Source organism: Salvia hispanica, chromosome 5 (genome assembly GCF_029641045.1).
Source record: "Salvia hispanica isolate PSC_SH4W2 chromosome 5, Shi_PSC_v1, whole genome shotgun sequence".
NCBI classification, from domain to species: domain Eukaryota; kingdom Viridiplantae; phylum Streptophyta; class Magnoliopsida; order Lamiales; family Lamiaceae; genus Salvia; species Salvia hispanica.
This window is the reverse complement of record NC_142696.1, coordinates 18,933,785-18,958,012: the sequence shown is the minus strand read 5'-3', so window position 1 is coordinate 18,958,012 and position 24,228 is coordinate 18,933,785. Positions and strand designations below refer to the sequence as shown.

General features: G+C 35.2%; 2 protein-coding genes and 1 pseudogene across 2 annotated transcripts; 2 read left to right on the top strand and 1 right to left on the bottom strand.

Annotated features, from left to right (window-relative positions):
- The first annotated feature begins 306 nt into the window (after window positions 1-306).
- LOC125189738 (cell division control protein 48 homolog C-like) lies at window positions 307-7,941 on the top strand (annotated as a pseudogene).
- A 2,540-nt stretch (window positions 7,942-10,481) lies between these two features.
- Window positions 10,482-12,311, bottom strand: LOC125187520 (uncharacterized). The gene is made up of 2 exons (XM_089058498.1): window positions 12,091-12,311; window positions 10,482-10,786 (listed from the first exon to the last, which is right to left on the bottom strand). Exons 1-2 carry the CDS (start codon window positions 12,242-12,244, stop codon window positions 10,695-10,697), a joined length of 246 nt encoding a protein of 81 aa, XP_088914624.1. The 5' UTR covers window positions 12,245-12,311; the 3' UTR covers window positions 10,482-10,694.
- A 7,893-nt stretch (window positions 12,312-20,204) lies between these two features.
- Window positions 20,205-23,496, top strand: LOC125187506 (Tetratricopeptide repeat (TPR)-like superfamily protein). Its single transcript, XM_048084106.2, has 2 exons — window positions 20,205-20,891; window positions 22,163-23,496. Exons 1-2 carry the CDS (start codon window positions 20,311-20,313, stop codon window positions 23,199-23,201), a joined length of 1,620 nt encoding a protein of 539 aa, XP_047940063.1. The 5' UTR covers window positions 20,205-20,310; the 3' UTR covers window positions 23,202-23,496.
- The last annotated feature ends 732 nt before the right edge of the window (window positions 23,497-24,228 follow it).

Genomic DNA, 24,228 nt, shown 5'->3' with positions numbered 1-24,228 from the left:
ACAGAGTGCTAGAAAAGACATAAAATCCAAAATAATAGTAGTAAAATTAATTGACATAAATATTTACTGAACATATTTGAATGAGGAACGATTTTTATATTTGTAAAGTTTAAATTTCTTTATTTGAGTGGGGAGGTTATATTGGAATTTGGAAATAACTTTTCTTTCCATAAATAAAAACCACTTGTCAACTTTTAAGTGGTGTATTAAGAAATGGAGTATACAAAATATGAGGTGATCCCTTCCGCTCAAATAGTCTGTACCCAATTCCAACGCTCACCGGAAAACTCGTTTTATTCCGGGAACATGACGAGAGAAAAAGGCAGCGCCGCTGTGGCTCTCCGCCGCCACATCGAGTCCGTCTCCAACGGCAAAGGAAACCTCACCGACGAGCAAATAGTAAACCTACTCTGCTCGTTACACCGCCTCACCTACAGCCGCCTCGACCGCAACCTCCTAACTGAACGCGTTGCCAAAATCACCCAGCTCCAGCGCCGGAGAGCAGGCGTCTTTTCCCAAGATCCCGCTCCGTTCTCAGCCAGACGCCAAAAAATCAATGAGCCCGCTCCGTTCTCAGCGAAACGGAAAAAAATCAATGAGTTCTCCGCCAGTCCATTGGAAAAGGGCGATTGTAGTAATAATCCGAAAACGATTGGGAATTTAGGGCGGAGTGATGAATTAGGCCATGGCAGGGGAGAGATGAACAGGAATGGGAGAAGGAGTGAGAGTGAGAGTGAGAGTGAGAAACATAGTCGGCCAAGTTTTAGGGATTTATTGGGAATCACTAGTGTGATTGACGAATTGAAGCAGGAGGTGGTTCGGCCACTGCATCAGCTGAAGCTGCTGCGCCACCTCGGAGTCAAGCCTACGTCTCGAATTCTGCTGCATGGGCCACCCAAATGTGGGAAGACCATGTTGGCCCGAGCTGTTGCCAATGAGGCCAGATTGCCATTGTTCGAAATCTCTGTTGCTCGATTGATGCGTGGAGATTTAGGTATTACTAACATTTTTTTTATGTCAAGTTTGTGTGATATAATTGTATGCTTCAAGGATAAGGCGTATCAGTATGGCGGGTATGATTCAAAAATTAGAACATAATAAAAATATAACATCTAAAACTCTTAAAACAATTAATAACACATAAAATACTACTCTAGCCTCCACGTTTTTTGCACAAGGATATAGCGCATCAATATGGTGCGCTAGCCTCCACGTTTCTTGCACAAGGATATGGCGTATCAGTATGGTGCGTGGATATTTAGGTATTACTAACATTTTTTATGTCAAGTTTGTGTGACATTTGGCATATACTAGCATGATTGCACATTTGAAATTGGGTAGAGATGCTTGAATTGTGTGCAATGGAATGTTGTCAAATAGCGGGTATGGCGGCGCCATGGGCCCATGGCGTGGCGTTCGGTGGTGGAAACGCCATTGCGCCGCCGTATCCTCTATTTGACAACATTGTGTGTGTAGTGCATTTAGGAATGGGGCATTATGCAAGAAACATGGAGGCTGGAGTTGTATTTTATGCTTTATTAATTGTTTTAAGATTTTTAGATGTTATATTTGTATTATATAAATATATAAGTACTCCCTCCATCCCAAGATATTAGACTCATTTCTTTTGGCACAAGAATTTAGGAGGTGTTGTTTAGTGGTGTAAGTGGAGTTGGTAATAAAGTAGATTTTTACCATAAATAGAAATGACTCAAGTATGTTGGGACACCCCAAAGTGGTATACGAGTCTAATCTCTTGGGACGGAGGGAGTATTATTTTATTTATTTAATTAAAGACTGTCATATCCCGCCATACCGATACGCCACATCCTTGCGGCGGTTTTCAGGCTAACCGCCATAATCCGCGCCATACAGGATTGACAATATTGCATTTTATGCAGCCTTTACATTTTTGAGATTCACAAGAATGTGAGTAAATCTCATAGAATCACTCTTGCCTTTTTGGGATCAATTTAATGTTTTATGATCTACCAAAGTACTATAAACCAAATAGAGCTTCTCTATTATTCAACTTAGAGGGTGTTTGGCGTCGCTAAACTTATACCTTTAGAGCTTATAAGTTGTGAAAAGTGTTTGAATGATTAAGCTTATAAGCTACAAAGAGAATTGTGAGTTAGGAGATTACATTCTATTCAGGGGAAAAAATTGAAAGATACTAATTAGAAGGGTATATGTTGCAAATGACAAATAATAGAATTATTTTTGTAAATTGATTGTTGCTAATGAGATTATGGAAAACTAAGATGGGCCGAGGAACTTATTTTTCAGAAAGCTTAGAAGTTGTTGGAGCCTATTTTTTTTTTCCAGTTTAGAAACTGTTTTAAGGAGCTTATAAGCTCAACCAAACACCCTATGATGCTAACTTCTAAGTTATTCATCTTTTAGTGGCTTTAGCAGATGCACTTCTACATGTCTTGCTAAACCTCTTTGTCACTAAGATTTCTTACTTGTCCGTAGCCTAAACTCTGAATTTTTGTACGGTTCCATATTTCTATGGGTTGTGTTTCATAGAACTAATCCTCAAGAATTAACATTTTGTTTCTTTCCCCCTGACTTTTCTGAATTGCGTTCAGGTGCAGCAGAAGAAAAGATCCGAAGATTGTTCTTAACAGCATACATGAGAGCACCATCTGTTGTGTTCATTGATGAAATTGATGCGATGACTTCAGTAAAGAAAAGGACACTCAAGGAAGTAGAGTATCGCATAGTGGATCAGTTGATGGCTTTTATGGATGGGCGAGACAGACCTACCGGACCAGTAAATGACGATGTTAGTTTTGAAAGTTCTAATAGTACACCTGGCTATGTGCTGGTGATTGGAGCCACCAATAGGCCTGATGCTCTTGACACTGCCTTAAGGCGTTTATTTGATCGTGAATTTGCTTTAGGTGTTCCAGATGAATGTGAAAGGTTTGACATTTTGTCAGCTCTAACGCGTAATCTTAAGGTTGAAGTTGGTTTTGATCCCAGGAAATTAGCTAGGTCCACTATGGGTTATGTAGCAGGAGATTTGGTAGCTCTAGCAAAAAAGGCTGGTATGCTTGCTGTACATAGTATCATGGGCAAGAGAAACACAGAGTATCTCAAAGAACTGAGGCACATGGTTGAACATGGAGAATGTTACATGCAGCCATTTTACGATGAAGAATTGGAGAACCTTAGCATAACCATGAATCACTTTGTGGTAATTCTATTCTTGCACTCTCTTCAGAATTGAAATTTGCTGAAAGTTCAGGACATAAACTAAAACCTACCATATTTTTGTACAACCAACTCCAAATTGATTCTTTTTATAATTCTGTTGATTAGAGTTCTCCATCATTTCCAAGTTGTTGATCTCTCTCTATATGCTCTTGTAATATTTTTGCATTGCGTTGTCACATGTGATTTTTCCATTCAACTGAGGGCAGCAAGCTGGAAAGATGGTTCAGCTGTCTGCAATTATGAAAGATTTTTTCACCACACTACATGCAAAGTGGGATGATGTTGGAGGTCTTGAAGCATTGAAATCGGAGTTTGAACGCCATGTAGTTAAAGCGATAAAGTATCCTCGAGTTTATGAGGTAGTTTCCTTTCCTATCTGTTGTGCTGAAATATAGATGAAGGCCGTCAATTGATATTATCCCCATATAGTTTCTTGAGCTTTCTAAGGTAGTATTGTTTCCTAATTTTTTTTATGTCAAGTCTTCATGTGTCATGCTTTCTCTTCTACCAAACTTTATTGCTTAATTTGTTCTTTTTACATTTTATTCTTTAGACCATTAGACGGGTTTTCTTTTTTTTTTTTTCTCATTTGGTGTATTTCCAATTAGATTTTTGCAAGAGTGATTTTAATAAGGCCTGGTGCTCATTGCTCAATCTATGCAATCAAGAATTTTTAGGTTTTCATCTTCGTTTTATACATAGGCTTACTTCTCTGTATCAAACTTCATCGGTATTGCCAAACTCGTATGAGCTTACCTTGTATTCTGGAAACTAGCCAGTTGAGCAATCCCTGAGAGTAAAAGCTTGGTGACAAAAGATTTCCTTATTATCCTTTTTCTTGCTCAACTCTTGGATATTCACATTTTATTCCCTTTTCCTCTCTTTGTTGCAAAAGGGTAGAAACATATACTTTTATCGAGGAGCGATCAATTGCTAACTCATCATTTAATTGCTAACTATAACTAATTTAAGACCATAGGATTTTAGAAAACTGTGGTCTACAATTTGTAAAAAAACTACCAAATTACGGTTTTGGATGAAAATGTCAATATAGTGTTTCGAAAATATCAACACAATGCTTTGAGAATGTCAACACAATGCTTTGAGAATGTTAACACATTGCTTATATTGACATTCTACATGTATTATATTGACATATTTTATATATTATGTTGACATTTGTGTTGTACTAAAAAATTAAAAAAAATTCGGATTTTTTTTCAAATTTTGACGTCGGAACATATGCAAGTGAGATCTCGTTAGAATCCTTATGAAATTATCTTTAATTTGATATATGTTGTGCAAAAAAATAATTTAAATCGAGAAAGTTATATACATTTTAAAATTATGGGATATTTTTCAAAAGTTAGTTACAACTAATTTATTGTAAATTGACATTAATAACTTTATTGACATTTTTTTTTATCGTATTGACATTTCGGGGTTGATGATCTAGACTCTTAATTTAAATATCTAATGGCTATTAATTAGTTGTAGTTAGCAATTAAATATTGAGTTAGCAATATAACACTCCCCTACTTTTATCCCATTTTCCACAGTTTTCCCTGGGCATGCCTCTTTTCCCCCACTTCATCTTTTCTCATATTTTCTTATTCCCCCCCCCCCCCCCACTTCATCTTTACTCATATTTTCTTATCCCTTCATTTCTTATGCTAAATTTACAACCAATGGGAGCATACCCTAATAAGTTTTATCTTTTCATAGGATATAAAGACGAGTGTCCTTAGCTCCTTTCTCCTTTGTGGTCCTTCTGGCTGTGGAAAGACATTGTTTGTCAAGGCTGTGGCTTAAGAAGCAGGAGCAAATTTCATGCATATCAAGGTTCTTTCTTTAGTCACATTTCATCTTGCTTTAGTTGGAAACAATCAATGGTTTCTTATTTTGTACTCCCTCCGTCCCATAAAAGTTGAGTCGTATTCCTTTTTACTCCGTCCCAACAAAGTTGAGTCATTTCCTTTTTTAACAAAAGACAAAACACTAATCACTCATACTTTATTACATCATTTACTTTACTCTTTCTTATCTTTCCTACTTTTTTCATCTCTCCTATTTATTTAATATAAATTCTTAATCTCCGTGCCCAAAAGTTTTGTCTCAACTTTTATGGGACGGAGGGAGTACTTTTATTCACCATGAAGGCCCGTGATCTATTGAAATTTGGCAATCAGTGTGAAATGGCAGTGCATAACATATTCAGTTATGCAAGCACTCACGTCCCATGTGTACTTTTCTTCGATGAGGTACTTCCTTTTACTTTTTCCGACAGATGTGTTTTAAAGTCACCATGAGGTCAAAGTTCGGGCTGTAACTAAAGAATAACCCTTCCCCTTATGCGCAATGTCCTTTTTTACAGCATTACCTAATGGCATCACGTGATGATGTACGATGGCCGGACTTTAGACAGGTCTGTAAATGGCACTTCTCCCATGCTAACTTTGCTATCAATATATATGTCACTTAACATATGGACATAGGGGAGCACTAGGGCGTATCCGTCACAACGTACTTCCAATCTCGTGCTGCCACGTGGCAGAAAAGATGCATTATTGTAAGCACTGGAATGCAATATACATTTGTGAAGCTATAGATGGAACTATAGGCAAATTATATTGTTGAGTTTTGTATTATAAACCTAAATTGTCTACAATGCAAAATAAACATTCACTTTTTGAAAACCAGGTCCATAACAAATGAAAATGTCGTCGAAGTAGTCATTTTTTTATGGTTCCGTAAAAAACCTAATGGTCAACGCTAATTGCATGTTTTGGGCCAAATTCGTATTTTGGTTATATGTTTAGGACCAAAATTGACCTTTACTCTATATATATGTGCAATTCATCTATATATATAATGCTGCAAATTAAACAGTATAACTAACAATAAAAAAATGCAATTTGCCTATAACTAAAATGCAATCAGCGGAAATCCATCTACAATTTTCATAAATGTGTATTTCATGTTTGTGTGTTCAATATTGCATGTTACGTGCCACGTGGCAGAACGAGGTAAGAAGTACATTGTAACTTTTAACATTTGTTATTTTTTAAGCACATCCCTGTGCACATATTTAGCAAAAAGAGGATGATGGTCTTTCATACTGCAGCTAATATCAGAATTAACGATGGAAGGTGTTCTTGTGTTTGGTGCAACAAACAGGTACGGGATGCTTTGTGGTTCATCTTCTCTTTTAGTGCTCTTATTTTTTTGGGATATTGACATCTAATATCATGGAACTTTAAAAAAATTGGTTTTTTCCCACGAACTTTGAAATAGGTAAATAATATCACGAACTTTACCCCGAGTTTATTATTTCCACCAATTTAAAAATTCAATAATATCATGATACGTATATTTTTCGTAATTTCTCCACAACAACTTCGAGAGCTTCAAGTTTTTCAATCTTTGATGATAGTTTTTCTTGAAGCACATCCTACAAAATTGTTCTTCCATCTATTAATATTAGCCGGGATTTTTTCACTGGTGGGAAATAACAAACTCGGGATAAAGTTCGTGATATTATTTGCCAATTTCAAAGTTTGTGGGAAAAACCCAACTTTTTGAAAGTTCCATGATATTAGATGTCAATATCACTATTTTTTATTTTAGAGAGTACGTGATGCTTCTTGGTTTAATCTTGCTTCTTGAGCCTTTGTGTTGACATCTTTTATCTTGCTGGCCATATTGCAGGCTTGAAATTGTGAGTCATTCTTCACTCATCAAAACACAATTTGATAGGCTTCTGTATGTTCCTCTCCCTACTCCAGAAGAGCGAGGTGCGATATTGAAAGCTCTTACTCGATGCAAGCCAATAGATCCCGATGTGGACCTGATGGCCCTAGGAAACGACGTGGCCTGTGAAAATTTTAGTGGCCGTGATCTATTTACTTTGGTATGTCCCAACTTCTTTGTGGAAAGTCAAATATAAATCCAAACTATCACCATTGTTTCAATTGTATGTTTTGTATCCTGAACTACTTCGACCAATTAATGCACCCATACTACTAGAAACTCTACAAATCCATACCAGACAACATGGAAGTTGAGTAGGAATATATCAAATTTAACCTGGTAATACATATGGAAAATTGCATATTTTCATGCCACATAAGCTCAAAACAACCTAGTTTTGAAACTGTCAAAAGAACAAAAACAAAAACAAAAACAAATGCATCTTTATTTTTCTCCTCCCTCCTGCTTATGTGGCATTAAAAGAAATCATATATACATATGTATTTCCACATCAAATTTCTAATGATCCTGGCTTTTAGGTACTCAATTTGTCTAGTTATTGATTTGCTTAGTCTTCTGTAATTTGAGGTCGATTGACACTTAAAGATAGAACTGAAAAAATGGTGATAGTTTGTGATATATTTACCTATTTAGCCTAAAATCCAATGTGATTTTTGGTAATGATTTTCATGCACGGACGAGGTAAGTGAAATTCTGATAATCTTTAAATTTTCTATAATTGATAGGTAACAGAAGCTTCTAAGTTCGCCATTAATAGACCAGCATTGTCTGTTGGGAACCGCATGACAATCAAATATGCAGATTTCGAGAGTGCGTTGGCGGAAGTCTCCCCTTCTCTCTCAGCCACGGTGCTGCTACTGGTTTGCTTTGTGTTTTTCCCTTCACTGAGTTGTTTCTTCGCCTCACGGTCTTGATTTTGTGTGTGCGCAGGAAGTCAAGAAGTAGGAGCTTCAGTCTAAGAAGATTGTTGTACATAGCAGTTCTGTGATGGACTGGTAGCAAATCAAAGCAGTCTTTTAGGTAATATGTTACCTTAGTTATGTGTTGTGAATATGTGAGTTTTCATTGCATCTTCTGGAGCATTCTAGTTAATGTCTCAGTTGTATAATTGAGATTTTGATAGTGTTTGGATTTTGGTACAAGTGGTCTTTAATGAAATTTGATTTTTTTTTATAGTCTATAGTCATGCGCTACTAGTAGAAAAGTGGTATTCAATGAACTTTGGTAAGGTGATAACTATATAACCAAAAATGATCTAAAATGTGTTCTTATCATGTTGTGTTTATTTATCTTCCCTACCTACTAGCTCAATGGTAGACTACCCATTCTTCGGCTAGATAGAATAATGATCATGATAATCGATAGGTACACTAAGGGCTCTCCGAGCCATAACAAATAGCATATGCCATTACTAAAACTAACATGCGTGCCAAACATATACTCCTAGTTAATACAATTAACCACATAAGCTAAGCTAAACCCTTATTTATTTCACTCTCACAGAATGTGAGTTCTCCAGGCCCCTCTGGGATCGTTCCCGTTAGTTGGTTCACAAGAGGTCGAGTGATTTGAGATGAATCAACTGACCAAATGATTTTGGAATGCTTCAATTGAGAGCATTGTGGGAGAAGTTAAGATGGTGAAGAGAGGTAAGATCACCAATTGCATTCGGTATCTTCCCATTGAAACTATTTGAAGACAAATCAATGGTACTAAAATCAAACCAAATCTCGTAAAACTCTACCATTTGCTCTTTCATGATCACGCCAGAGCTCGAGCTCCAGAATTGACGATAATGGCCATGTCTCAATTTTTCTTCACTCTGTAGCATCAATTATATCTATTTTACATGTGTCTCTTACTTTATAATCCATCCATTAAACCGAATACATATATTTTTCTTAATTTCCATGCCAAAAGTAAACGCTTCAACTATAGCAGAACGGAGGGAGTAGTAAAAAATTAGGAAGCATTGAGAGCAAAGCGAACATTATCGAGGTACTATTGTGCAAAGGTAAGCTCCTTCTCATCAACGAGATTGATATGCTTATTACGACGAAAGGTGTTCAACATAAGGCTCGAAATAGATGAGGTCGAGAGGTCATTGTAAATGATGTTAATCTTCTTCAAATATTTGACGATCAAGCAAACTTAGTTAACATGAGTAACATAATGACTACATATAATAATAAGTGAAGCACTATGTGACTAGACGAGTTCCCAGTCATCATGGATTCATAGTTTTGGGTTTGAATCGTCACGACTACGAAACGAGTTCCCAATTCCACTATAAATGGACTCACCATCGAGCTGCCTAGTGATGATGTCACTCAAATCCTATCCAGCTGCCAGGTGTCTGAGTTACTCCCTCCGGCCCAGATAGTTTGCCCCATTTTTCCATTTTTGTTTGTCCCACATAGTTTGTCTCATTTCACTTTTTACCATTTTTGACAGTGGACCACATATTCCATTAACTCATTCATATTAACATTTTATTATAAACCTAATATATAAAAGTAGGAATCACATTCCACTAACTTTTTCAACTCACTTTTCATTTACATTTCTTAAAACTCGTGTCCAGTCAAAGTGAGACAAACTATCTGAGATGTAGTATATTTTATTCTTAGTTTCAATTGCCAATATCCTTCCTCAAACCTTTCATGGATAAACCTTGAACGGGTTGAACTTTTTTCTTATCAGGTTGGAACAACTCTCTATTGAGCTGGCTCAAATTTATAGCCCAGATATATTGCTATATATAGCTGGGGCAATAATTTTTTCGATTTCTATCCACATTTTGTCTCACACTGTACCCACTCTTTCTCTTTCCCTTTTCTATACTACTCACTTTTTCCCCCTTTATCATTTACTTTAACAATTTATCATTAAAACATGTGTCATTCACCCATAAGGCTATTTTTGGTGGACGGAGAGGGTATATGAAATAAACACTAGAATTCGGCTACAAATCTCGTTTTCCGTCTTAACAATAAAACACAATTTAATTGGTAAAATGTTTAGAGAATTTGAGTAGTCACAATCGCAGGATAAATACGAAAAACACACAACATTTCATATAAGACTGGAATACCATTGGCAAGGAAAATATTTACGGCTACATTTTTAACTCAAAACTAAAACGATTCAACTACCTTTGGACTAAGATATTATCATTAAAATATTAAAATAATTACTTATTTAAAAATACAAAAAAATGTACATCAAGTTATAGGAACAACATACAATACATTTCTATTGTCTAGTCCTGATTCAATTCACTTCAATGTAATATTCAATTAGAAATTGTTCTCTAGATCATGGTGTTGGATTGGGATAGACTTTGTATTAAAATTCTCAGGGGCTTCATGCTTTTACATTATTTGAGCTAATATTATTTGGATTCACATCCCATCGAAATGGTAGGATTGAAGAAATTCTAGTATTGGGGATAAAATAATCGATCAATCAACAAAAAAAGCGAATTCACAGGGAAGGGGGAGTTTCAGAAACTTAGTTACTTCGATATGTAAGACATATTCCGCTTCAGAATACTAAGAAACATCCTCTGTGGCTATACTTTTTCTATTTATTTTTGAAAGTACAAGATAAACCTTAACCAAAAAACTGGTTCCCCAAACACCTAGTTCATGGTACGTGATGCAGCAAAAGACAGCATAAATGGATTAAAATTTTCTTCATCCTGCTGTGGACGAACCAGTTGAAAGTCTCTCACTCCTAGCTTTATCAGCCTTTTCCATGTAATCTTGATGAGATTGTTGCTTTGATCCTTGCAAAAGTAAAATCTAGGCTTAGACCTTTTGACAACAATTGATATCAAGACAGATGAAATAAATGATGGAGATATATTCAAGCAATTGTTATAAGGCTTAAGCAAATTTAGCTGCAGAAATTTTTAGAAATTTAGATATAAACCACCCAGGTCATTCATGCTCTTTTCTTACCTGCACATAAGGGGGAAAAAAGGTACAGAAACAAAATTGACAACCTAGTGGAAACACAAGCACATCGTCCTAGACACACTGTCTTCTATCTTATAGACTGGGAAACAAACACAGAGATCTGACCGAGGAAAATGAAGAATAGGCAGCGAATTGAAAATTAATCGGATAACCACAACAAGTTTCCAAACTCAATGGCTTGTTTGACAAAAGTAATACACTACCACACTTCTTGCAATAATCGGGAGGGACTAAGGCAAAGAGGTTTACAATCTGCTAATCAAGTAGGTAGCCATTACTCTTTACTAATAATGCACAACTTGTTTCGATAGAAAGTCCAGTTATAGGATAAACATATGAGTTTTGATAAAGACTATGTCATCAGTGTTTCAGACTTTCAGGTCCTTGGCATCTATCCATTTTAAGATAGCGACGTGCATTCAGACCTTCCAAAACAGACTACTCCGTATTTTTTAATGATGAAAAAACAGTTAGCAGATGAGACATCTTTCAAATATAGACACCAACACAAGTAAATCTGATATACTATAGGCTTTAAACTAGTTATGATATCCTTTGGTCCTTTCCTTTCAAGTTTGTTTAAACCCAAATAAACACTAAAAAAATTAGATAAAAATAGATCAGAGATGTATGTTCCACTGCATGCTTACAAATCATTAGCTACGAAAAACTAGTAAATCGAATAAAAGCATCGCTAGTATACAGAACTTCAATGCTAATCTATCAACAACCATAAACAAAAACAAAACCAGCATATTTTTTCTGAAACAAGAATTCCACTCTAAAACATTGATGCTAACAAATCATAGTTATCCTACCAATAACTACATAACATAAGCCCATTTTCAAAGATCTTCTGATAACAATTACATTCCAATTAATTACTTCCAGATCACTGTTCTGATTCGCACTAATTAAATTCAGAAATCAAAACACTAAACAGCATTTTCAATTACCTATAAAAGGTGAGGGAATAAACCACAAATCAACGAAGAATTGTCAACATATACAAGAAGAATAGGGCAGATTTGCATAATATCTGATCCAAAATGATAGATTAGCAGAAAATCAACACCGGAATAACGAAAATTCAAAAAGATGCGAAGCTCACCGCGAGTCATAAGGTACCAGGGGACGCCAAAAATAACTCCGACGATGGCGATGCCTGTAAAAACATGCCTTTTCTCACCACTGTATAAATAATAATGCATTTTCGCCCTAAATCCTCCGCCTCCATTTCCTGATTTCGCCGCTTCACCGCTCATTTTCTTTGTCGCTCTTCAACCCTTTTCTCCGAGTTTGTGTTTCAGCTTAAATCCTCTACTCTACTTACCTATACTAAAGTCGTTTAATATTTAGCTCATTTTAATGATTATTTTTCTGAAAATACACATTTTCAATTCAATTGAATATTATAAACTTTTAATTTTTTCTTGACGGGTAATTTTTTTTAAAAACATAAAACTTTTAACTTTTTTTTAAAAATAGACTAAAGTTCAAAAAAATCTGTACATTTGCTCAAGAAAACATTTTAGTAATAAACATTTAGTGAGAGTTTTGGCTCAAAGTCCTAAACAATACTCTATATTTATATGTTTATTTTAAAAAATTAACAGTTGGTCATTATCATTTTAAAGTCCAACCGTAAAAGCATAAAAGCACAGAGAGAGACCGACGATAGGGTCAAAGCATAAAAGCACAGTGCTTGAAGAGCCAACAGATGCCCTCATGTTCCAACAGTCACCGCCACCGCCCACTAATACGGAATTCGTACATAATGATGAAGAGATCGTTGGGATACGGTGTGAGGGATATGCAGATGCCTCCACATCCCATCAACCACCCCCTACGGTGTCTATGCCTCCACATCCCATCAGCCACACACCACAAGATGATGCGGAGATCACGCTTGAAGAGGAGGATGCGGAGGTATCGCCAGAGCTAGAAGAGACTGGCGACGATGCTAGCTCAGGCGAACCATCGCCAAAGGAGGTAGTGACGAAGCCGGACGCCCAAAGTGTCAGTCCAGGAGACCCGCCATTGAGCAACGAATGATCTCCCCTCTGAACTGAGACTTGCAACAGAGCCATTGAGCACCCTTTGCCACCTTAGTCTCACTCCCGCCTTCTCTGAACCAACTCTCTCATCCTCGAGTCTCTCTCTCCTTGGTGCTTGAGCATGTTTGGTTTTGTTGTTGTTATATTTTGTATATTTGACAGACTTGAGTTGTCGTTGAGACTTTTGTGAATGAGAAGGCAATAATTTATTGAATGATGTGTTTGTTACCTTCAATTCCGAGTACAAGTTAACTACTTATGTTACTTCGCTCGCTCTTCCTTAGTATCCGCCTAAAAAGATAGTAAGATCTCATTCGCTTTTGAAACTGAAATTTTTGGAAAATTTTAGGCAATGCTAGTATGCTACACAGAATAGTTAGCCTCTCATGGAAAGGAACAAGGGATCTCGGCGTGCTTAATAGTAAAAGAAAACGGTCTAAACAAACATCACCATGTCATTCTGCAATAATAGCAATCACACCAACAATAGATATTTCGGTAGCACTCATCTAGTTCTAGATTCTACTAATTTCCTATTGCTTTGCAGATTGGTGAATCTATTGGAAAGTGAAATTAATTTAATTAATTTCCATATGGCCCGTGCAAATTTCAAGTCACGTACTGTGCAAATTTCAAGTCATGCACCGTGCAAATTTCAAGTCATTCTATCACGGACGCAATACAAATTAAATACTACACATTAATTATTTAATTATTAGCAGCGTTTAACTAAATTATTATAATCATAACATGAAGCAACTTATTTGAAATTTATCCTTAAACATGTCATGTTTTCAATAATTAGTGTTTTAAGTTGCGATCAGAGTTGAGATTCTTATTTATATAGAGAAAGAGAGAGAGATGAGTTACCTGTCTTGAGCTTTTCCATAGCGTCACAGAGAGCATTTATGTTGTGCTTCTTGAGGAACTAGTATTCCAAAGTATCGTGTGTATTAAAATGAAATAATCTTGTCAAGAAATCAAAGTATAGGTGTGAAAACTTACATGCTAACGTGACGAATCAAATGAGCAACGGCGGCGGCCGTTGTGCAGCGAGAGACCGACGATGAGTTTTTTTTTTTTTTTTTTTTTTTTATACTTCTAATTTATCTTTATTACATTAATTTATCATAATATTAATAGTTACTAATACATAAAATTTAAATGATTATTTAACTGAATATATATGAAATTTTAATTAGTAAAATAAAAATTAACTCATATATTTTAATGAATAGTTTAATACCGATTAATAGTTATTTAAATAAAGTTATCATCCAACGATAAACCACCTAAAATATGTTGAAGCTATTTGGGAAGAATAAAGTTACAAAAGTTGAGTAATTGAAAAAGTATGCAATGTAAGCTAAATTGATAATGAAAATGGCTGTAATAAGTAAAGAATCCAGAAAATAGAGAACAAGCATGAAAAGAGATGCCGGTAAAATCCAAAAATGGTTTTTTTTTCCCAAAATGGAGTCAATATACTCACGTGGCCTGACTAAAGTCATTTCCTTTTCAGGAAATAATTAGACCATTAATCGGTAACTTAGTGTACGACTGTACCCCCAAATTTTGCTTTTATAACCTTCAATCGGTAGCTCTCGTCACTTTAAATGGAAGAAGATGACCGCAAAACTGTGTTTTTAGCTTTTACAGAGAAAAGTGAGAGAAGAGAGAGAGTGTTAATTGGAATACCGTATTTACAGTTGGCATATATTTGTGGGGACCACTTATATTTACTTTTTATTTTTCGGAGTATTTCCTAATTTAAGAACAATTTGTATTCTGTTTCTGTAGTTTCTTGTATTAGTTCCTGGTAGTATTTATACTTGAATAATTTATGTGTTTTTAAAATGCATTTCGTTTGGGAAAGAATAACTTGAAATTCGCACAGTGACTTGAAATTAGCACAGTACCATACGTAGGGGTGTGCTTAACTGAGGTGACTTGAACGCACTGTAACTTGAGATTTGCATGGTCAAGTAAGTCGTTTCATAGTTATTTCGGTAGCACTCATCTAGTCCTAGATTCTACTAATTGGTGAATCTATTGGAACGTGGAAAGAGGTGTGTCTTGGTTTTCTCATCTTGTGTAATCAACTAGGAGGGTGTATAGAAGCCCCGGTGACAGATCTTGTTCGTCAAGGTCTGCGGATTGCCGGTACGTGTGAAAGCCAGGAGCCAGTTTTCTTCATTGTTTAAAATTCTTGTAAAATAAGTGCTTTTGGTGGGGATTGAACTCATGACCTCTTGGTCAAGAGACCAAAACCATTACCACTCCACCACAGACATTTCTTGTTAATAACATGAACATTAGTTATTATTATATTAAAATATTTTTTTTATTTACTCAAACTAATCATTCAAGTTTAAATTTATATTCTAGTGAGTAGGTATTAATATGATAATATATTTATTATCTAAAATTAACTCTTTAATAAAATTAACTATTATTTATATAATATAGGTACTTATGTAAACATAAGTAGTTATATCTAAGGTTTATAATAAATTATTTACTATATAGTATATTTTCATCAAAACTAATTAATAATTCATATTTATTTATATATTTTGTCATATAATTTTTTTGAATTATTATGAATTATCTTTTTTTTAAATCTAAAATATTAAAAATTATATCCACACTAGCTTGTAAATTGTACATTTAATTATATTTATTGATAAAAAAATTTAATAAATTTTATCATTCATTTAAATTGAATATATTTTATATATTATATATAATTTGTAACAGTAAAACGGTTCGACCAGTGATTGAACCGGTCGGACAGGTTGAATCGTGAACCAGTAGCCTCGCAGATTCACTGGCCGGTCCGATTTTTAAAACATTGGAATAAACTATATCCAGTAAAATGTTTCTTACCTTTTAAGTTCCTGTACTAACCATTAGTTAAACTAATCTTGAAATCAAACGCTACCGTCAAACCTTTATAATACAAGTAGTATTTCATGGAATTGAATGTATTTTTGTTAGTCCTCTACTAACTATATATGAAACCAAAGAATACTAAAACTGATAGGAGTATCATACATTACTAAGTTTAAAAAAAAGTCTTACTGCACATAAAAATATCCAATATTCAATATCCAATGTGCATGACTTCAGAACCTAATTAAATGATTTTTATTTTAGTTTCATGTATCCATCTGTGTGCTTGCATCCACAGCGGTTGAAGAAAGGACGTCCGTCCGTCCGTGTCGCTGAGCAGGCGTCGTCCATCCGCCGCTGTAGCTCCTCCGTCCAAGCCAGCGGCACGACGCTGCTCTTAGCTAAGAGCACGTTCGTGCCGCTGAGCAGCCTTACATGACGTGTTCTGATTGGCCAATGGCATAGCCGTTGGCATTTCAATTTTTTTAAAAAAAAAAATTCGAAATTTTTCTAAAAAATGTTTTTAAATAAAAAAAGAATATTTTTCCACTTCCCAAAAAATTATATCCGTTTTCTACCCACTTTTAATTTATTTTGCAATTTTTTTCCCCCAAAATTCACATTTTTATCTATAAATACCCCCACTTCAACACAAAAAAAAATCACATTTCATCTATTCTATCATCTACATTCTCTCATCTTTTTTCTCATATTCACTCATCTAAATTCCCACCACACTACACAATGTCTGGCTCCGACGATCACCCCTCCGGCAATCACAGTTGGAACCACGATTGGTTTGACTCCGACTCATTCCCTAGTTCGGAAACGCAATTAACGGCCCCTCCTCAAACCCAAGGTTCGCAAGCTTCGGGTGGGCACCCGAACCCGGATCGGGAGGGAGCAACAGCTCTACTCCTACTCCTACTTCTATTCCTACTCCTACTCATCCTGTTCGTGGCACCCGCACCCCGTACACTCCGGGTGAGATGATGGCGATGTTCAAAGCCTACTTGGCAGTCTCCGAAGATCCGGAGACTGGCACAAACCAAACCGGGGAAACATATTGGTGGCGCATCACTCGTCTTTACAATGAAACCCTGCCGGGGGGAACCATCTATCACAATGATAGTATGGTGCGCAATTGCCTCTTCAGATGCAACGAGACAATCGGTAAGTTCCAGGGGTATTACCCCCAGGAAGAGCGGTCGGCGGGGAGCGGCACGAGCGGGCTCGACATCATCACTACCGCCTTGGCGACCTACAAACACATGAAGTTCAAAGCGTTCAAGTACCTCGAAGTTGGCAGGAGGGGCGCCTACATTCGAAGTATAGGGGCGGCGTAGTAGCATCCTCCTCCAGCTCCTCCAGCAAACGGTCAAGGTCGGTAGCCCTATCCGACGACGCCTCCGATGATGTGGCTACCCAGCTTGCCGGAACTAACTTGGGTAGCCCCGACGCTGCCCCGAGCAGTTCCCGTCGGCCGCAAGGAAAGAAGAAGGCGATGACCACCCGCCGTCGCGCCTCGACTCCATCGCCCCCGCCCCCGCTCGCGCTCCCTTTGTGCCTCCTCCACCCCCGAACAACACGTTGTGGACCCTCTTGGGTCAACTCTATTTGAACGATACGTCTAAGATGACTCCGGAGCAACTTGCAACACATGAGCAAATAATCCGGGGTCTCAAAAGACAATTAGGGATAGAGGACTAGTCTTTCACGTGTGTAATTTTTAATTTGTAGGATTTTAATTATGAATTTTTTATTTTCTAGGATTTTAATTATGTATTTTTATTTTTTAGGATTTTAATTATGTAATTTTTATTTTTAAGGATTTTAATTATGTAATTTTAAATTTTTAATGCATTTTAATATTGTGAAATTTTTTTTATTTAAATTGAATAATAGAATGGTGGGACCTTTGAACTTGTCCTTAACTAAGAGCACAAACGTGGATGGATCCAGATTCACTTCTGTGCTCTTAGCTAAGAGCACGTATGAGGATGCTCTTATTACTGTTAATTGTAAGACGATAATTTTTGAAAACTCTAGAATTCAGAAAGTTACTTGTTACCTTTTCAGAGTGCGTATGATTTAGGCCTGTGAAGGCTCTAGAAACAAGAAATTTTCTTTTACAAAGCTGCTTTTATTAAGATTTACTCTTCCTATTTCCTGAAAAAAAATTAAGTTTTGTTTATTAGTCATATTCATCTGTTAATTTGGTACATAAATTTGAATGATATTATGTTTTAAGATAGTAAGTATACTGGACACATGTAATATTGATTGTATAAAGTAAACAGTGATGCACATTATCACCTTTTTACATGTATGACCGGCACATTATAATTGAATTAGTATGCTAAAAAGTAATTTTAAAAGTTTTCTAAGATTAAATGGGCTTATGGGCCGTTTATTTAATGATGTTAATGGAGTATTTTATTTCCATTTTACTTTCCTACTGATTAGTAGTAGATTATTTTGATTATATATATTCTATAGTTTCTATGCATTATATCATTAAGTTTAAGTCCAATAATAGCTTACTAATTTTTAGAATATATACTGTGTATTTAAGTTTTGGCAAAACAGGTCCTTATATTTTAGTCAAAATGTTAATTAGGTCCTTGTACAATTTTTTTGTTTTAATAAGTCCTTATACTTTTCACGATATTTTTATCAAGTCCTCGTACGATTTTTCGTTTTATTAGGTCCTTATACTTTTATCATAACTTTCATTAGGTCCTTGTACAATATTTTATTTTAGAGACTTTTTTTCATTTATCTTGGGTAATAATCTAAATTTAATTAAACTTAATGAACTTTTTAATATTCCATTATTTAACTTAGCATAGTCTACGAAGATAATATCATCTTGTTATCCAATAATCTCAGTAAGTTGTAGAGAATAATAAAAAGATTAACCGTGATGATTGAAGATTAAAACCGAAGTTTTTTTTTATTGAATAACTATCCGAATTTTCAATTGATTATTTATATTTATATTGAAAGATACGTTTCCCTGAATATTTATAATCATAAGATAAATTAAATAATAAAATTAAAAGGTTCATTAAAATTAATTAATTAATTAAATATAAACTATTATCTAATATAAAAGTAAAAAAATATCTTAAAATAAAAAATTGTATAAGGACCTAATAAAATTTATAATCAAAGTATAAGCACCTATTAAAACGAAAAAATTGTACGAGGACCTGATAAAAATATTGTGAAAAGTATAAGGATCTATTAAAACGAAAAAATTGTACGAGGACCTAATGAACATTTTGAATAAAGTATAAGGACCTAAAAATGTGTTTTGCCTTAAGTTTTTCTGTAATGCTTATATATTATTTACTTCTGTTCGTTCTTTTCAAATTTACTATCATCATATGGTCATATTTATTTTTAGATTGGTTTGGATTTCTAACCTGTGTTTATTGCTATATCTTATTGTTTAGAACATGTGTCTGAACTACTTCCGCTTCTCACTTCCACTATCCTTATTTCACTGCTTATATTCTGGCCAAAAATCAGAAAGCATTATCATATTAAGCATTATCATATTAGTATACTGTTTAGTGTAGTATTTAATATTGATTGATGATTCAGTTTTATGAAAGAAAGTAGTAGGAGTTTACCAGTGTAGATGTGCATCCATTTTGTTGCATTCTAGCTGACATTTTTTTGTTCCATTTTTAAGTTTGCTTCTTTGAAAGCTTCAACCCGACAGATAAACATAAACTCTTCTTATTTTACCTCACTTTGGTAATTGCAAAATAAACACAATTAAGAATATATCGTGACTAATTGTTTAAGCAGATTTCACTTAATTTGATTATAAACTCTTACTATTATTTTGGTGATTGCAAAATAAACATCATATAATAAAAAACGTATAATGATCAATTACTTAAACATATTTTTATATGAATTTGATAATAAACTCTACTTATTTTGTCTCACTTTGGTGATTACAAAATAAAACTAATATAATCAAAAAGATATTTTAAAACATAAATTGAATCGTGTAATCCTTCATTCCATATGATATATGCATAAATATGGAAACTACAACTAATATAATCAAAAAGATATTTTAAAACATAAATTGAATCGTGTAATCCTTCATTCCATATGATATATGCATAAATATGGAAACTACATATTTTTTCGAAACAAAGTCTTAACACAAATCTCAATAAAATATCAATTAATTTCATTTATACGAATGCAATAATAACAGAATTAAATATTCCATATTCATACACAATTATTAGAGTGTCAATACATTTCACAAATGGTTTGCACTCTGCGGCGTGATTCGCCTTCACCGGGAAAATGAATTGAAAACAGCATGAATCTCTCCCACAAAAATCATGGCATCTCTTCTTACTGTTGTTAGGAGGCTCCAATTCCACACATTACGCCCAATTTCATGCACCTCTCTAATATCACGTTCCATCCCTGCTAAACTCCCGCCTTACTTCACACAAGCATTTCATCAAGCACCTTGCAAACGCTGCAAACGCACTCCTCCCGCCGGCAGCCTGCTCCAAACTCACAGCCAGTCAATCTACAGAATCACCGACTTCTTAGAATACGCGCACGAAATCCCTGAAGGTGCCCAATTGGGTCTCCCCAAATTTCTTGAAAGAGTTCAGAATGCAAAGGATATTGCTTCTGGTGATGAGGCCATGGCTCTCCTTGATGATTCTGGCGTCAAGCCCGACCAAGATTTTATCTTTTCGGCTATCTGGGCTTTGAGGGAAGAGTGGAAGCTGGCATTCTTGGTGTTCAAATGGGGTATGAAATGGGATTGTGTGGTTAACAAGATTTGGTGTTTGATGATTTGGTTGTTGGGTAATCACAACAAGTTTAGCACTGCTTGGACTGTTGTACACGAGCTCTATCGGGCTTCGAAGGATGCTCGACAAGCAATCCTGATCATGATCGACAGGTGAATTTTGAAAACACTACTAGTCATTCTCTTATTTTGTGATTTGCAATGCATGGGAATGGTTTACTGGCATCGCTGGATCATCCTTTTGAGTATGACTTAATTTAATGTGTGTTGAGTTAAGATTTCAGAACTGTAAGTTTGAATGGTTTAGGTCTGAAATGTGCATTTTTTATGTTTCTTCCTTGAATTTTGAATTTTTTGTATCTGTAGATTTGTGTAGGTTTCTGTTTTGAGAATTCTTCTGAATATGTAATGAAAGAGATGAAGAGATAAAAAAGGCAAGTATGAATCTAAAGAAAATAGATAGCTAAAATACATAAAAAGTAGAAAAAAACACTATGATACAGTCCCTCAGACCAGGGTGCGTTTGCTTTAACATTTTGCTTGCTGAAGACACGAAGAATATGTTCATCGCGATGGTGCCACTCTTTTAGGTGGTAGGTGGCTTCGTAGCAGGGGTTTCTGGTTGATTAATCCGATGCAAAATCTGAAACGAGAGGAAAAGGAAAAAGAAAATAGGATAGAGTGGAATTAGAAGGGAAATTAAGCACTACTAAGTTATGAAATTTTCTCACTACAAATCTGCCAAATCCATGCGACTATCATCACTCTGCCTTTGAGCTGAATGCACTTGTGTGGCTTTTGGGTTCTCTTAACCCATCAGGATACTTCCCATAATGTCAAAACATCCAATTTTCATATTCTCGAAGGTGTCGTTCGGTTGCCATGACTTATTATCATATGATTATTCATCTAGGATTCAGTTGTGTGATTATTTTAGTTGGAGGTGGTGGCTATGGCTTATCCATCTAGGATTAAGTTGTGATTCAATCTCATGAACCAAACGTAATACATATTTAATCATGTGATAAAATCTTTCAAAACGAACATGCCCTAAGTAAACTATGGGTTCTAGTTGTATAGATTTCTTAGAATGATATGAAATAAACTGACTTCACATCTCTGCACTAGAATTTCACTGTCTTCTTCATGTGAACAAATATTACAAATCAACTCCTATGAATATATTTAACTGAAAGTGTGATTGGTCTGATCATATTGCAATCTGGAAATAAATTGATATTCAGTGTGGAAATCTACTTTCTATGAATTGAAGTGATTTTTGAAGCTAAATTTTCCTTCTATTATAAATTGGCAAATATCTGAAGCTAGCATACTTTATGCCACTTATGCATTCATAATTTATGATTTCACATTTCTGCAAGCATGTTCTTTAGTTTTTATTGTCTTGTTTTGATACTCGACAGGTATGCAGCTGCCAATCATCCCGACAAAGCCATAGAGACGTTCCACTTTATGCAGAAGTTCACTTTTTCTCTTGAACAGAAAACATACTTCACGTTCCTCAACATTCTTTGCACACACGGAAACATTGAAGAGGCTGAAGAGTTCATGTTTCTGAACAAGAAGTTCTTCCCTTTGGAAACAGAGAGCTTCAACATAATTCTCTATGGCTGGTGTAATATAACGGTTGACATATATGAAGCCAAGAGGGTGTGGCGGGAAATGTCCAAATGCTGTATTGAACCAGACAGGACTTCCTATATACACATGATCTCCGGTTATTCCAGGGTACACAATCTATATGATTCATTGAGGTTGTACGATGAGATGAAGAAAAGGGGTTGGGCTCCTGGATTGGAGGTGTATCATTCATTGATTTATGTGCTAACTCATGAAAATTGCCTTACTGAAGCTCTTAAACTCGTAGATAGGATGAAAGAATCAGGTCTGGTGCCTGACTCGACCACTTATAATCTTATCATACGTCCTCTCTGTGAAAATGCTAGATTTGAGGAGGCAAGAAGTGTTTTAGCTAGGATGTTAGGAGATGGCATCAGTCCTACTATTGACACCTATCACGAGCTATTGAAGGGAGAGAACTCAGAAGGGGCTCTGGGAGTGCTGGATCATATGAATAAAGCTGGTTTGGGTCCAAACCACGATACCTTTACTTGTATTCTTGATGAGTATTTCAAATCAGGCGAACCTGATGATGCGTTAAAGATATGGTCAGCTATGAAGGTATATGAAGTAAAGCCAGATCGTGCGTTATATGGCATTATGGTTGAAGGATTGACAAAGTGTGGATTGACTGATAAAGCTCGAGAGTTCTACTCAGAGATGAAGTCTTCAGGACTAGAAGATGATCTATCTCTTAGAAAGCTCGTGGAACAACCCAGTCCTGGTCAGTGTAAAGGAAAGATGAAAGTTGTGAGACGTATCAAGAGATGCAAAGGTCTCAGACATGGTGGAAGTAAAAAGAGAAACCATAATAAGCAATGAGGACATAAGGGAGAAAGTCAAAGTTTGTTTGAAGATCGCTTATTTTATGCTAGTAGGAATCGGTTTGGAAAGCTTCTGATTGTAAAATGGAAGTGACAAATGTCGCAAGCCACAAGATCATGCTCCGACCTGACCTGACCCGACCCGACCCTACCCTACCCAAACTGGTATTGTAGATCATGCTTATACTTCAATTTATTCTCAAACTATATGCTTACTTGATTTGATATTCACTAAAGAGGCTTTAAGAAGCACCAAAAGACGCAAGAAATATGCTAAATGCAAGTTTTTTTTCCATGTAGTCTAAAATATCGAAGAGTCGTATTATTATGCTAAAATGTTGGCTATGGCGGACCTAGGATTATTATGATAATTGTTGCACATTTTCAATGTCAATCACGACAGAAATACTTCTTACTTAAAAAATACATTAGCTGAGACAAAGATGGATAATGAGAGATGAATAACTTTAGAATGAATAGTGATAGTGTCGAAATAATTGAAGAGTATATTTTTAAAAAAGAAAGCATAACTTTAAAATTAAATTTACATGATATATATGTATATTTATGGGGCTAAAGAATTTTTTTATTATTATTCTTAGATTATAGAGAATATTACTTTGTAATTTTATGATAACAATATTTACATAAATGGGAAAATAAAAAAAATACACAAAATTAATAGTGTGAAAAAAAAACAAAATAAATTAATTACTAACTAATGAATTAACTATGAAAATCATAAAAAATGATTAAGATACTAGACAAATGAATAAATCTAGCCACGAGAAAATCTACTAGTATGATAGAAAAATACTATAAATAAATTAATAATGAATTAAGAATCAGATTAGGTGTGAGAAAATCCAAGAAAAACACAAATTAAAACTCCCTCCGTCCACGAAAAATAAATAAGTTTTGTCATTTTAGTCCGTCTAAAAAAAAATAGACTAAAAGGAAAATTTTCAACTAATACTAACTCTACACATCATTTTAAATGTGGACCTCACAATCCAATAACACTT

Bases quoted from the DNA above. Each gene is read 5' to 3' on its own strand.
- LOC125187520 (XM_089058498.1), bottom strand. From the start codon at position 12,244: ATGAGCGGTGAAGCGGCGAAATCAGGAAATGGAGGCGGAGGATTTAGG. The intron at 10,787-12,090 runs GTGAGCTTCGCA...TACTTTTGCAAG, and splicing joins CTGGTACCTTATGACTCGCG to GATCAAAGCAACAATCTCAT.
- LOC125187506 (XM_048084106.2), top strand. From the start codon at position 20,311: ATGGCATCTCTTCTTACTGTTGTTAGGAGGCTCCAATTCCACACATTA. The intron at 20,892-22,162 runs GTGAATTTTGAA...GATACTCGACAG, and splicing joins ATCCTGATCATGATCGACAG to GTATGCAGCTGCCAATCATC.